This window comes from Cucumis melo, chromosome 10 (genome assembly GCF_025177605.1).
Source record: "Cucumis melo cultivar AY chromosome 10, USDA_Cmelo_AY_1.0, whole genome shotgun sequence".
Taxonomy (NCBI): Eukaryota; Viridiplantae; Streptophyta; class Magnoliopsida; order Cucurbitales; family Cucurbitaceae; genus Cucumis; species Cucumis melo.
This window is the reverse complement of record NC_066866.1, coordinates 3,765,703-3,780,209: the sequence shown is the minus strand read 5'-3', so window position 1 is coordinate 3,780,209 and position 14,507 is coordinate 3,765,703. Positions and strand designations below refer to the sequence as shown.

Here is a 14,507-nt window from a genome sequence, read left to right as displayed (position 1 = left end):
GATAAGATGGTCTCGTAATATACACTAGTTTCTTCAGTAACCCTAATATTGACGTCAAGGACGTGGTTTTGGTAAAAGACCTCTTTTACCGACGCTAGAATGTCATTTTTTTTAGCATTGGCATATGGTAAAAAATGAAAATTTTAAGTTATTGTGATTGAGAGAACATGAACTTCTTATGGCGCTATACTGGTATGGTGTCAGGATAGGTCTAACAACAATTTAAACAACAACGAACAAAGAACATGTCTCTCCCAACAAATTTTTGTGCATCTACAAAAATTTTGTCAAGAAAACACTAAATTTCTAGTATTGAGATAAATCCAACCTTAACTAAACTCTATTTTTCTAAAACACATCAGTCGATTCAAATAGTAAGAAAAGAAGCTGTCTCCTAGACAAAGCTCGCAAAACCCTTAGCTCTTACAACAACCATTTCAATAGTATACACACACATGCATAGACATGAACGTGAAGTGGTCTGACACTATATGAGTGCCAAAATTGTGCATCAACAAGAAGATGGTATAGTATTTACAAAACTAAAACAATTTTGTTTTTGTTTGGGCCAACAACAGACAACAATGAAACAAGGGTGTGACAAATGATAAATGGGAATATAGAGTGGAAGATGAGATTTATATTTATGAATTAAATTATGAGCTGTGTTGCTCAAAAGGACATGTATATATATATACATAATTACAATATATATATATATATAATGTTGAATTTGTTGAAGTGCTTTTTGAATTTTATTGTTACATAGAGATGCAAAGAGAGATGAGATTTTTCATGTAAGTCATTATTTTGGGGCAACAAACTCAGTGGTTGATGTTGGTGATAACTGTGGCCGGACAGGCCACACTTTGGATTATCTGTTTCCCATTCATTTCAATTATTATTATTTTTGCATATCACTCCATATATACATACTCCATAGTACTTTTTCACTTTAATTATAATACAATATTAGTTAATATTATAACTTTAATATAAATTTGTATCTATATTATCAACCACCCATTTTTAAATATAACAAAATAAATTAAAATATAATAAAATTTAGATCTATACTAACAATTTTAATATACGATAACAAATTTCGATTTTGTGATGTTTTGTAAATTTAACCATCGTGATATTATTTTTGTTTTTATAAAAGAAAATATATGAATTTAAATTATTTAGAACAGGATCAAATTGAGATCATAATTACGTGAGTGACCAAAATTAAAATTTGATAACATAAATTAAGTCCCAACTTCATAATTGGAATTTTAACAGATTTCTTTTTCTTTTGTGACAGAATAAAGATTTTGCCGAGAAGAGTGGAATGTTTTGATCAATTTTTTCTTTTATACTTCAAACCAAATTTGAATCTCAAGTCTATCTATACTCACAATACTTAATATTCACAGCTCATTATTGAATTGAGAGTAGATAGCCTAACACATCACTGGTCAAAACACTCATAATTTTCCCTTAAGATACATAAATTAAACTGGTGCACTACGTAAACTATTAAATTTCAAAGGCATTTCTGTTTCGCATTTTCTAAATTTTTCTCTAACAACAAACCGTTCTCTCTTACTTCAACAAACCGTTCTCTCTTACTTCGTAAATGTAGTTTAGTAAATCAAGTAAAATTTTTAGGAGATTTTATGTTTTTGTGTTTTCTTTAGTGTAAATATCACTACGAAAAATCTAAAAATCGATCCCTTGTACAGTTTTTTAAGATATAAATTTGGACATATTGGATTGTATTTAAAGAAAACAAAAAATTATTGATTTTGATTGGTTTTTTTATTTAAAAAACAAAAACCAAATTGTACCAAATTGAAAAGAGGGTGTATACATACTCTTAAATAGAATATATATCAGTTATTAAGTATTTTATTATTTTGGATGAAACGTGAATTTATTTATTATTATTTTGATTACTATGGTTATGTATGTTTGTTATTTAAAAAATATTATCTAAAAAAAAATAATCTGAATTTCAATCAAAAAAAAAAAAAACACCCAGAATTTAATAGAAAAAAGTAAGTAGAAAAAGAAAAGGAAAAAAAAATATCTAACTGAAACCAAAACCGATATTGACCAAATTCAAAAGAATCAAACCATTATTTTTGTTTTGATCGATCATTGATTAGGATCTCTATTTTATAAAATCGATCGGTTTGGATTGGTCTTGACTATCACCCCCTACATATAACATAGTAAATTGGTTTTTATAGTATAAGGAAATATTTGTAGTTAAAGTGTATGAAAGAGGTTAAGTAAAAGTGTGATTTGAAGCTCTAGATTTAGAATTGATATTGTAGGCTTAATCGATTAGTTGAGAGATATTATGGGGAGAAAAGAAAGGGTTCATTCATGTATTGCCAAAACGCCTTTCCAATTGGAATATGACTCAACGCTCGTGCAATCTCTCAACACAAAGAAAAAAAAAGAAAAGGAAGAAGAAGAAAAAGGAGAAATGGTAAAAAATGAGAAGGGAGAGGGTCCCACGAGAAAAGGAAGCCTACGGAGGGAAAGGGGGGTCCCACTATGTCGAGTGGCGCCCCGTTTCGGCGACAAAGCCAAACTCAATTAACGCTAACAAAAAGTTTTATTTATTATATAAAATATTGAAATTGTGGCTAATGGAAAATCCTTTCCCTATCTTTTTTTTAATCTTTCACTTACGACAACGGGATGCGTCCACACACACACACACACACAGTTCCGTTTTCCATTCCTATCCTCCGTTTTGTACTCTAATTACCAAAATGCCACTGACTTTGCCTTCAGCTTCACACCCCCCCCCTCGCCCTTTTTCTGATTGTGCCATCACAGGGCTACGTTTTGGTATCTGGAAGACACTGATCGCGCCATTTCACAAAACTTGCGGCCTACCTGTTTGTGAAAATGCTTCAATGGGTTGCAACATTCTGGTTGACAATTATTGGACATTTCTTCCTTTTTTTTTTTTTTGTATATATATATATATATATATCGCATTCTTCTTTGCTTCTTTGTTGCTGTGCCTCTTTTTCTTAAGTTTTTTGTTTGGTTCCCCCACATATACCCATCAACTAATTGTTAAATTCTTTGTTAATTGGTGATCGAAAATTAGCTCTTTGTTTGGTTTAAGTTGGTGGGTTTGTGATTGACTTTCTTGTTTAGCATAATTAGCATTCTTTTTCTGGAACACCCACAAATGCTATTCAAATTTAATTGCTTGAAAGAAACTTATATGGGTGAGTTATTATTGCAGGCATTTCAAGAAGGTGCGGCTAACTGACTCAGCCGACCGATTTTTGTGCCTAAGTTTAACATCTGTCAGAATTTATGCGCCTAGATTTCATGAGGTGATTATATTCTGACTCATCAGCTTCTTTTTTTATTTGTTAGATCTCCTTATCCAATTCAATATATTTGTGTTGAGTATTACTTTTACAACCACACAAATAAAAGGGGTGTGATGGAATCTTATCATGCGGCTAGAAATCACTTGATCAGAGGCTGGGGATCGGTTATGTAGGACCTACAATAGCCTCTCAATCTCATCAGTTGTAGTTGACAAAGGGCATCAAAAGGCCATAAATATAAAGTATATGTATCAGCAACCCACGAGAATCCGATGCAGAAACAATGTTGAAGATGACTTCCAACCGCCTAATAAATGCAATTTTTAAGCATTCATTAATCAGACTTTACGACCAAAACAAGCTTTCACTTACCTCATCCTCACATCATTTCTTCCATTTTCAATCAATTTATTAAGAAAGGGAAAAAATAGCTCTTCCTTTCCCATCTTTCAAAGTCACACCACAATTATTCTTCCTTGTTATCAGTCGTGTATTTTATGTAAAAATGCCTTCTTTTACTCTACGGTTCGTTTTACAATTCTACTATTACTGCTCGTAACATTTCCCCTTTCTTTTTGTCTGTTTGTTAAGAATGTTTGAAGAATTTTGTCATACCAGATGTTTTTTTACAGTGGGAAATAGAATAAAAACAGATCAATGCGAAGGGTCCTTCTGCTGTTATAGCAACACACGAGGGCAGTGTTAAATTAGAGGGGGCCATGATCAGCATTGTGACATGAAGGGTTTTGTTGAGGATTTGATAGGGATATGAACATATCTTAATTTCTGCTTTTGGACACCCTTCACTATCTTTTTTTCTTCTTTTAATAATATTTCTAGATACTTGAAATCAAAGTTTGAGGCATAGATTGGAAATTTTAATTTAATTTATAAAAAATGGAAATTCTTTTCTCCTTTTAATTTTGCTCTAATACTCGCCTTTTTGAAATTTAATAATGGAGTGGAGGACTGAGGGGGAGGGGTACGATGTTGCGTATAAATTAGTGTTTGACTAAAATAATCTTTGTGAGAGAGCCCACCGTAAAAAAAATTGCTGTGGCAATGATGAGAGCGAGGGCCCGCCGGTGGGCGCTGGATAAGCACGTGGGCTTCTCCTTGTGAAGTGCACGCTGGCAGAGCGATGCCCTCATGGGGCCCTCGAAAAGTAAAACTATATTCTCCTTCAAGTAACTTAGAAAAAATTATCAAAATTCCCCTGTTTATTGTTTTTGTATATATATTAATATGTATATTTCAGACTTTTCCCTGATGATTGGTTGTCCGATTGCATATCTGGAGAGCGTTAAAAGGGTTCAAAATCTCAAGCGTCGGGGTTGTTTTGTGTATCTTAAATGTCAATTTCCTTAGCATTTTATCAATGCTTTCTCTCGCTTTTTCTAGTTTGAGTAGTTATTTTGTACTGTATATTAATAAGTGAGTTTGATGTGGGTAAGTTTTCTGTGCTCATTTTTTGGGTTTTGATTGATGAGGTGGGTGTGCTGTATTTGTATTTTGTTGGGATTGCAGTGACTTCGATTCGTTGTTTTCCTGTCCTAATCACATGGGGTAGAGAATTTGACTGAAAGGACAAGGCCATGTAATGTTTGATCTTCTGGGTTTGTGTCACTTTGACTATTGCTGCTGCATAAATTCTATATATAAAAAACACATATTATATCACACCCACACCAACGAAAGGCTATTGGTTTTTCCTTTCTTCTTGGAGCCAATCCCTTGTTCAAGGAGAGTCTGTGTGTGTTTTTTGTACTCCGATGGTTTAAATTTCTCGGGTTTGGGAGTTGGAAGATAAGTCTCCATAAGTTTGGCTTAGTTTGGAAAGTGAAGTACGAGATATTGGTGGTCTTTATAGTTTCTGTCTGGAGAAATTTGTCTGCTGAGGACCCCTTATGTGGCTGTTGGTGAACTTAAAGGGTGGCCTTTCATTGTCCAGAAGCAGAATAATTCCTTTGATGCATACACATCAAGAGTATCTGATGAATACCGAATCTTAATTGGAAGAAAATAGGAGAAGAAGAAACATTCAACATGAAGTTTATGAAACTCGGATCTCGACCAGACACTTTCTATACTGCGGAGGCTGTAAGGTAACATCCTTTTTCAATCTTGTTGTTGGAATCAATCCCTTGAATAATTACTGATTTGGGACGATCCGAAGGGGAATTTTATGACTTTATTTTCGATTCAGGTCAGTCACCTCTGAAGTCTCTAGTGATCTCATAATTCAGGTGAAAGGAAGTAGATATCTGCTTCACAAGGTAAATTCCAGCACTTTTATGAAAGAATTGTACCGTCTGAATGTGTGTTAGTGGAATCCATTTGAGCTGATTCTTATGTTTCTTGGCACACAGTTTCCTCTTCTGTCCAAGTGTTTGCGCCTGCAGAGACTATGTGCCGAGTCCTCTGATTCTCCACAGCATCAAATAGTACAGCTTCCTGATTTTCCAGGTGGGCTCGAGGCATTTGAACTATGTGCAAAGTTCTGTTATGGCATAACAATTACTCTCAGCGCCAACAACATTGTATCCGCTCGATGCGCTGCCGAGTACCTTCAGATGACAGAGGATGTTGAGAAGGGAAACTTAATTTACAAGCTTGAAGTTTTCTTCAGTTCCTGTATCCTTCATGGCTGGAGAGATACCATTGTGACATTACAAAGCACTAAAGCGTTTCCTTCATGGTCAGAGGAACTTGGAATCACAAGCAAATGCATAGAAGTGATTGCGTCTAAAGTACTAATTCATCCATCAAAAGTGAATCTTTCGCATAGTCACTCCCGAAGGCTTAAGGACGATATCTCGTGCAATGGTGCGGATAGCCAGAGACACAAACAGGCAACCAGGGGTTGGTGGGCTGAAGATGTTGCAGAATTGAACATAGACCTCTATTGGAGAACCATGATAGCTATAAAATCAGGTGGGAAAATGCCCTCCAATTTAATTGGCGATGCATTAAAACTTTATGCTTCAAGATGGCTTCCGAATATATCCAGGAATGAATCTGTTAAGCAGTTGGCATCTGACTCGGATTCAGACAAGGCAAACGAGTTGTCTGCAAAACACAGACTGCTGTTAGAATCATTAATAAGCTTGCTTCCAGCCGAAAAAGGTGCTGTTTCCTGCAGTTTCCTTCTCAAACTTCTAAAAGCAGCCAACATTCTTAATGCCTCACCCTCTTCAAAAATGGAACTGGCCAGAAAGGTGGGAGGCCAATTAGAGGAAGCAGTGGTCACAGATTTATTAATACCCTCTATGTCATACACAAATCAGATGGTATATGATGTGGACATAGTAATGACCATAATTGAGCATTTCATGTTACAATGGCAGAGTCCGCCAACAAGCCCTCCAAGATCAAGGATAGGGTTTGAAAGGAGAAGGTCTCGTTCTGCTGAAAATATTGATTTCGAGTTACAAGAAAGTAGAAGATCTTCTTCAGCTTCACATAGCTCAAAGTTGAAGGTTGCAAAGCTTGTGGACAGATATCTTCAAGAAATAGCTCGAGATGTGAATTTGCCCTTATCCAAGTTCACGTCGATTGCTGAGTCGGTGCCAGAGTTTGCAAGGCTGGATCATGATGATCTGTACAAAGCTATTGACATCTACCTTAAGGTAACTCAACGATGGTATCCACTTGCTTTCCATGACTTCTACCATTTACATTATTTCCAAACAAATACTTCTAAAAAGGTTTCAACATCTCACTTTAGGATGTGGGGGCACCGGTGCAAGTAGATAACCAACTCTATTGACCTTAAAATCTTGTCATTCTCACCATTTATTAGCAGTTAGGATAAGGATGACCCACAAGAAAAATTAGTGGAGTTTAACTATTCTAAATTTAACTGTAATATCTTCGCGTTTGCATTTGAGCTCCTAAGAACTAACTAGAAAATTCTTGGTTCAAGGTTTAAGAATGTTTATGCTTCCCGCGCCTATGTCTTGACACTGTTATTATGACTCTTTTGCTACATTTTATTGTAGTGTTTCAGACATACATTTTCAAGCCATTATACTTTGAGCATTTCCCTTCATCCTTGATATGAATCATTGGGCTAGAACTTGATGACTGAATGCTTTTCTTTTGAATCTTAACTTTTAAGAAAAACCCTTGAGCTAACTTTTCCAATCGATGCTAGATTCCACGATTATTTTCCTTGTAACAATCCATTGAGAGGTCGAATCACAGTTGAGTTATTGTAACTGAAAATTCAGGCACATCCAGAACTGGGAAAAAGTGAGAGGAAGCGACTGTGTCGAATTCTCGACTGCAAAAAACTATCTGTTGAGGCTTGTATGCACGCTGCACAGAATGAGCTTCTCCCATTAAGGGTGGTGGTCCAAGTTCTGTTCTTCGAACAAGCGAGGGCGACAATGGGTGGTAGCAAAGTCGCCGAGCTGCCAAGCAACATAAAGGCGCTTCTGGCTGCCCATAATATTGACCCATCAAAGCCACCAGCATCATTAAGTACTACCACAAGTGTTCAAGCAGAGGACCAACTGAGCATCTCAGGGTTGAAATCACCAAAATCCAAGATTTCTACATTGCAGATGAAGCTGGCTGAAGATGACGATTTAAACGAAAATAGTATGCACTCTAATGGACTTTCAAGGTCCTCTAAGTTCAAGGCTCTCTGTTCTCTCCCTTCTCGACCGAAACGGATCTTCAGTAAGTTGTGGTCTGCTAACAGAAGTATCATGGAAAAGAATTGAGTGAATTTTGTTGATTTTGGGGTTGGAACATGTCTATTAAAGGAGTAGCATATTCTCTCTTTCTTTTGGCTTTAATATTAGACACCTACTTTGTAAGTTGTAACCTTTTAGAAGAAAGATTTAAGAATCCCAATGTGCATTGTTGGTGTAATCTATTATAATAAGAATTCAAATTCTCAAGAATGTGGATCTATTGTTTAGCCAATGTTCTTGTTCTTGAACATGAACAAGAATCTTTTAGACATTTGCTTCTTGTTTTGACATTATGTAGAAGTACCTCATAATGGAGCATGTCCTCCTCTTTCATATTTGTTTTTAATAATATTCCAAAAATAGATAATTAAATTTGATTGAATTTGAAAAGATTTGTTTGTTCAAGATGCCTCCAAAAGATGAGCCAAATGAATTTGGCTTGAAGACTATGGTATTGGATCTGATACTAAATGATGCGTTGGATTGTCAATGGATTGAACTCTCTTCTATTACTTGTGATTTATGGCAAAATTAATTTGTCTGTTCTTTATTAGTTCGTATTAGAGATAAAGATTCCATTGGATTGATTCAATTATATAAGTACATATAATCAAAATAATAAATTAATTATGAAAATTATAACAATTATTTTTTTTATAACTTTTAACCCTATTTTTATTTTTTTTTTCTTTAATATAATTTCTCACTTTTCCTCAAGGGTCTTTAAATCTCTAGTTTTTTTTTTCTTTTAAACTTTTATTTATTTTTATATAATTTTCTCTGCCTTTACTTTTATCTCAAATGCAACTTCTTTTAGTAATATGATGATAAAAACTACCTACGAACATTAATTATTTATAAACATTTTAAATTAAATTTAAATCATTCGTATAAGTATAGAGTCAAATAATATTTAATTCATTAAATTTAAATCATTCGTAGTTATAGATGAATTATAATTAAATGATACAGTTGTAAAAGTCAATTTTCCAACCATGATTTTAATCCATTAAAAAACACTTATAAATGTGTAGAAGCAAAGATTAGAACGATGGCATGAAAATCACTTTTAACAAATAAATCAATTTTGGTTTAACCACTTCAAACATGTCCTGAATTATGGTGTTTGAACTCCAAAAAGAAGATTATTTAGAAAGGTGGCAAGTAAAGATATCTCTAGAATTTGCCACATTTTATGTCTCTCGTCATTACTTCCCTGTTTTATATCACCCCCTTTGAGTGTGAGCAAAATATACATGCAAAAGAAAGGGCAAAAAATAATTTGGATTTGACATCCAATAGGTTCTTGGCTCCGAATCTAGAGGTGGCCTTCCATGGATTCCGATATGGGAGCAGGAATGCAATTAAGATTACTGCGAATTAGATCAGTGTCCAAATCGTAAAAAGTGAAAAATATAAAAAATATAGTTTAGTTGAAAATTGCAGAATAATTATAAAGGACAATAATTTTGGGATAATAATTAATTATATAGTAAGAATTTTTAAAAATTGCAAATATTGTCGAGCATATCGTTACAATAAATTTCTATCGCTAATAGATTTTTACCATATAGTTTATCAGTGATACATATGGTTTATTAGGGTTAGACTTCTGTCGTTGATGCTATTTAACAGACTTTTTTGTTATATTTATAATTTTCTTAAATGTTGCCATATAGGTTAATAATGTGAATCTAATCGTTATATTGCAATTGTCTTATATTACAATTCGAATTTGAAACGCTCAATCCAAACATAAATTCTTTATCACATTACAAAGCATTCCAATCTTATTACGAGTGTTCAAATACCTTCTTAATAATTTTGTTTCTAAAGAACGAGGAAAAGGATCAATCACAGACTCAAAGTATAATACATGGACATTTGTTTTCATATAGTAATATATCATCTGATCAAATATTTTATCTCCAGTTTCTCATAAAATCAGAAAAATGAAACGAAAACTAATTCCAAAAATAAAATGCAATTGAGAAATAATTAATTCTCAAACTAATTCACACACCGTGAGATGGATTTGTAAATTAAAATATATGGATAAAACAATATTAAAGGTTAAGCTTTTAGGGTTAGGTAGGGACGGATTTACTAAAGGACTGTCGGCGCGTGCTCTCCTTACCTTATTTGTTTTTATATTTTAATATTAATTTTGAAGTGTCGGATTATAATATATATTTTAGTTCTGGTGTAGTGGTTGTGCCCCCACTAGGTCAAGAGTTCGATTCTTCCCCTATTAACAACCCTATCTTATTTCCTAGCCCTCATTTAATATCTAACAAATATTTTTTCCACTCTCTCGACAATATTCCAACCTAGATAAAACCCTATAGAAATTGCTAGTCTTTTCTTTATTGCTATAAATATAGTAAATGTCATTGGAGCATCATCGAAACATCGATATATTTTTTTTAACATTTTTTAGTTTGTTTATTATATAGTGTCCGGTGTCCCATATAAAATTTCTAAATCCGCCACTGGAGTTAGATCTTTCAGATTCAAGAGATATCCGATGAGCCTTTACCTTTTACTTCTACTTACTCTTTTAGGTCATTTGAAAATATCTATCGATATCTACGTATGAAATTATATATATATAATTTGTAATGAATGTAAAGTGGGTACAAAAGAAAAATGATAATGAAAGAAAAGGGGAGGGGTATGTGTATGTATGTATGGAAGTTGAAATCGAAGCAAACCTAAAAAGAAAAAGTGGGATTTGGCCAAACTGAAATGAAATAATATGAATTATGAACAGCAAAATTCTGGTGAATGTCGCAATTGAGGAACACTCCCATTATTTCATTTTTTACTTTCAAAGGGTTACGTTTTAGAGTTATAGCCTTTAGGCTGCTCCCAACACCACCTTTTTGTTTTATGCCATCTTCCAATTTTGTTCATCATTAATTAGTATGTATTTTATTTTATTACGGTTTAATTAGTGTTGTAGAATAATCAATGAATTAATTTTTTCTTTTTGTTAAGTTTATCAAATCTTATTGGAATGTAGAATAACTTTGTTTAACATTTTTTAGGAAAACATAATTTTTTGCAAGTCGTTTAACCTTTAATTTCCAGTGGTTTTAACAAAAAGAAAAAAAAGTTAAATTTTCATAAACTCGTTAATTTCTTTGGCCTAAAAAATCTCAAATTAAAAGAAATATATAAAACAAAACAAAACTTTCTTCTAATATTAGAGAAAACCTTTTTAACTATATTTGGAATGAGAATCTATTGGATAATTAAAATTACCTGCAAATTTTTTTTAAATATTTAGATAAAGTAAAATTGATTAAATTAAAAGCTTAGAATCTAAATAACAAACAATATTTAGGATAAGAATCACATAAAAACATTTAATTTATAAATTAATAACAACATTTCACCATTCCTCAATTTATTATTGTTAATATTTAGTTAGTATGTATTATATTAATTCTTCTAAGTACAAGTAAAAATGTCGGTACATTCTTTAACGTCACTATCAATAATCTTAAATTCTTAAATGATAAGAATCATTAATGAGTTGACAATTTGAACTTTTTTATTATTTAACTCAAATGATGAAAATTTAGTGTCCTTATTTATTTATTTTAGTTGGATTCGATCTAGGATGACGAGAATTTGTAAATTTTTATTTTCATTTTTATCTTTTAACAAATGTTTTGTCTCTTTTTTAGTTTGAGTTTTTGAATTTTAGCATTTGGTCTATGTTTTAGATAGATTTAATTATTTAAATTAACAAATTGACAATTCTATTTAACTCAATTCAGATTTTAAGGATCAAGTTTGAATTAAAATTATACGAGAAAAGAAAATCCTACAATCCCAATCATATACATTATAGAAAAGAAATTAAAAAAGAGAAGATTGAAATGTGGATGAAAAAATAAGAATAGTGAGATAGCATCAGATGACGAATATGCATTATAGTTTTGAGTGGCAATATTCGTTGTCGGTATCATTATAGGCATGCATCTTCCTACTAACTTCAAAACTTAGATCATCTCTTTTTCTTTATCTTTCACTTTGATTTAAAGCCACGTTGGTCATTTATGATCAATCAAATGATGACATTATTAATTAGAACAACTTTATTAATTTCCCAATCTTACGATTTCCATTTTGAAATATCTATTCTTGTTATGATTAATTCCATTTTGAATATTTATCTCAAAAGGGTCTTTGTTGATTGATTCATCCATTTCCTCTATTCCTTCAAACAGTTCAACTTTTGTCCTATTTTTAATGTCATGTATTTTCTGATAAGGTTTGCCTTACACATCTTTGATTCCACTTTCTTTAGCATATAAACACCGTTCCCTGTTTTTCTTGACCTTTCCATTATCTCATTTCCCTCTCCCTTCCTACTATTCTTAGTACTATACAAAATAGACAAGAAATTCTCTACATGATAATGATGAAATTTGTATCACAAGCAGAAGGCTTGGAATAATAATATATAATAAGGTTTTGTTTTAATTTTTTTTTTTTTTTTTATGTAATGTGTTGTTGATCTTACCAAATCTTTCTTTTATTACAACTTAAAGATCCTTGATAATATATAAGAACCTTGGGGATTGTTTGACAATTAGGATAGACATTGAGATTAGTGTGGAGTTGTTAACTTTGATTATTGTTTGACTTAAAAGAGTTATCTAAATGTATTGTAAATCTCTCTCACCTAACACCTAAAACATATCAATTTCTTAATTTATTTTTACTTTTTATACTAAATTATTGACATAATTTTGAGTTTTGGTTTAATTACTTTTAGAAACGATTATTGTCCCATATTGAAAGATTTGGATTTGGGGTGGAGGGTGCATATACTAAGTTTCCTAACGGGTGTGAAAAATATAGTTATCGTGGTAGGGAATGTTTTTATAACATGGGTATGTCATTGCAAACTCTTTTTACTTGTAGGAATACATTATCTTGGTTATGTCGATCATGTTAGGGACGAAATCCTACTCACCATAACTCGAATTGGGAGAAGTCGTAGATATTATGGAATGCCAAACCGGGTAATCAGCTAAACTTACAACAGCGAGATTGTGGAACATATACAAGCTTATTCTAATGAAAAAATAAAATTGAATTAAAATTTGGTTCATCACATACACACCATGGGCTTTTTTTTTATGTTATATAGACTTATATGTAACAACCGAGAGAATGTATAATTCATAACGTCATTATTATTCCTAAAAAAAGTTATTTTTAGTTCAAAACGATCAAGTGATCCATGCACATATAAACAATGTCACTCCTTTTGTCTCAAAGACGGTTTTAATAAATTACGATTATTCCTAGTCTAGTCTAGAGGAAAGGGGAGAGTAATCAATGATGTTTAAATTAAAAATAAATATAGTGCCAACCTTGCGGAGTAAGCTACTTATTAATTTTGTTGGATATAAACATTGCAACGGTTTAAAGAGGACGATGCATTTTGCATTCATTGCAAGACAGTAGCCATAAGTTATAAATAAGCTATTTCTTCTTTTGTCTAATTTTGACTTGTGAACAATGAAAAGCACTAGGTAATTAAGACTTTTAACTTGAATAAAAATTTCAAAGCAACACACCCTGGACAACTATTAAATATGTATACCCCACTTAATTCAGTAGAATGAATCAATCAACAAATAACAAAAAAAATCACTAAAACCCAATTACATTGATTCATTCTTCAAAAGGTGGGAGTTATTCAAAATCGTATTCGATAAAAGTTTATATATATGTCCTAATTTTTTTACCCGTTCCTTATGTAGTTTGTTGCAATGTAATTGTAGTTCACGATATCATATAATTTTAGGTGCCTTTTCTAATTTAGGTATTTTTTTTTCTTCTATATTTGTCAAAATGAATATAACTCAATTGACGTAAGACATATACTTTTGATCAAGATGTTAGATTTCAAAATTGCACTCATCCTAGAGTTATCATGAGTAATTGAGAGTAAAATATATACTTCTTTTAATTTATAAGTCGAAATATTTACGTGGTAATAATAGTAATAAAAAAAAAAGTAGGTTTAAAATTTGTATCTTAAGCTATGACTATGGTATAAGTCTTTTTCTATGTCTTCCTCTTTGGTCTCAATTTATGGGGACCAACACTTAAGTATCCCTTTCATTACCCGATAATGACTCCAACCTAGACTTTGCATTTGCATCTATTGAGAGGGGGAAGGGGAGCAACCAAACGGCAACAAATTTGAAAATGGCAATCTATGTTGTCTAGCAATTAAGGTGAAAGAAAATTTAATTCCAATACATATTAATTGTGCAGAAGAAAATTGAAACTCAGATCTATAAAGATGAAAATCATCCGAATATCACACTAAGTCAAAATTTACTTACGCTAAGTCAAAAAAAAATTAATTTAATTATAATCGTGATGGTGGAAATTTGGTGGGAGTAAGAATTAT

General features: G+C 32.2%; 1 protein-coding gene across 4 annotated transcripts; it reads left to right on the top strand.

The window, feature by feature from the left end:
- Window positions 1-2,697: 2,697 nt before the first annotated feature.
- On the top strand, window positions 2,698-8,269 carry LOC103488965 (BTB/POZ domain-containing protein At1g67900). Of its 4 annotated transcripts, none has more exons than XM_051091218.1 (6): window positions 2,698-2,939; window positions 3,263-3,356; window positions 4,884-5,461; window positions 5,563-5,632; window positions 5,726-6,985; window positions 7,589-8,269. In XM_051091218.1, exons 3-6 carry the CDS (start codon window positions 5,403-5,405, stop codon window positions 8,084-8,086), a joined length of 1,887 nt encoding a protein of 628 aa, XP_050947175.1. In that variant the 5' UTR covers window positions 2,698-2,939; window positions 3,263-3,356; window positions 4,884-5,402; the 3' UTR covers window positions 8,087-8,269. The 4 variants fall into 4 exon arrangements, with proteins under 4 accessions (XP_050947175.1, XP_050947177.1, XP_050947176.1 ...); XM_051091220.1 differs by having other exon boundaries at window positions 2,802-2,939; window positions 3,989-5,461; XM_051091219.1 differs by having other exon boundaries at window positions 2,802-2,939; window positions 3,493-5,461.
- Window positions 8,270-14,507: the final 6,238 nt, after the last annotated feature.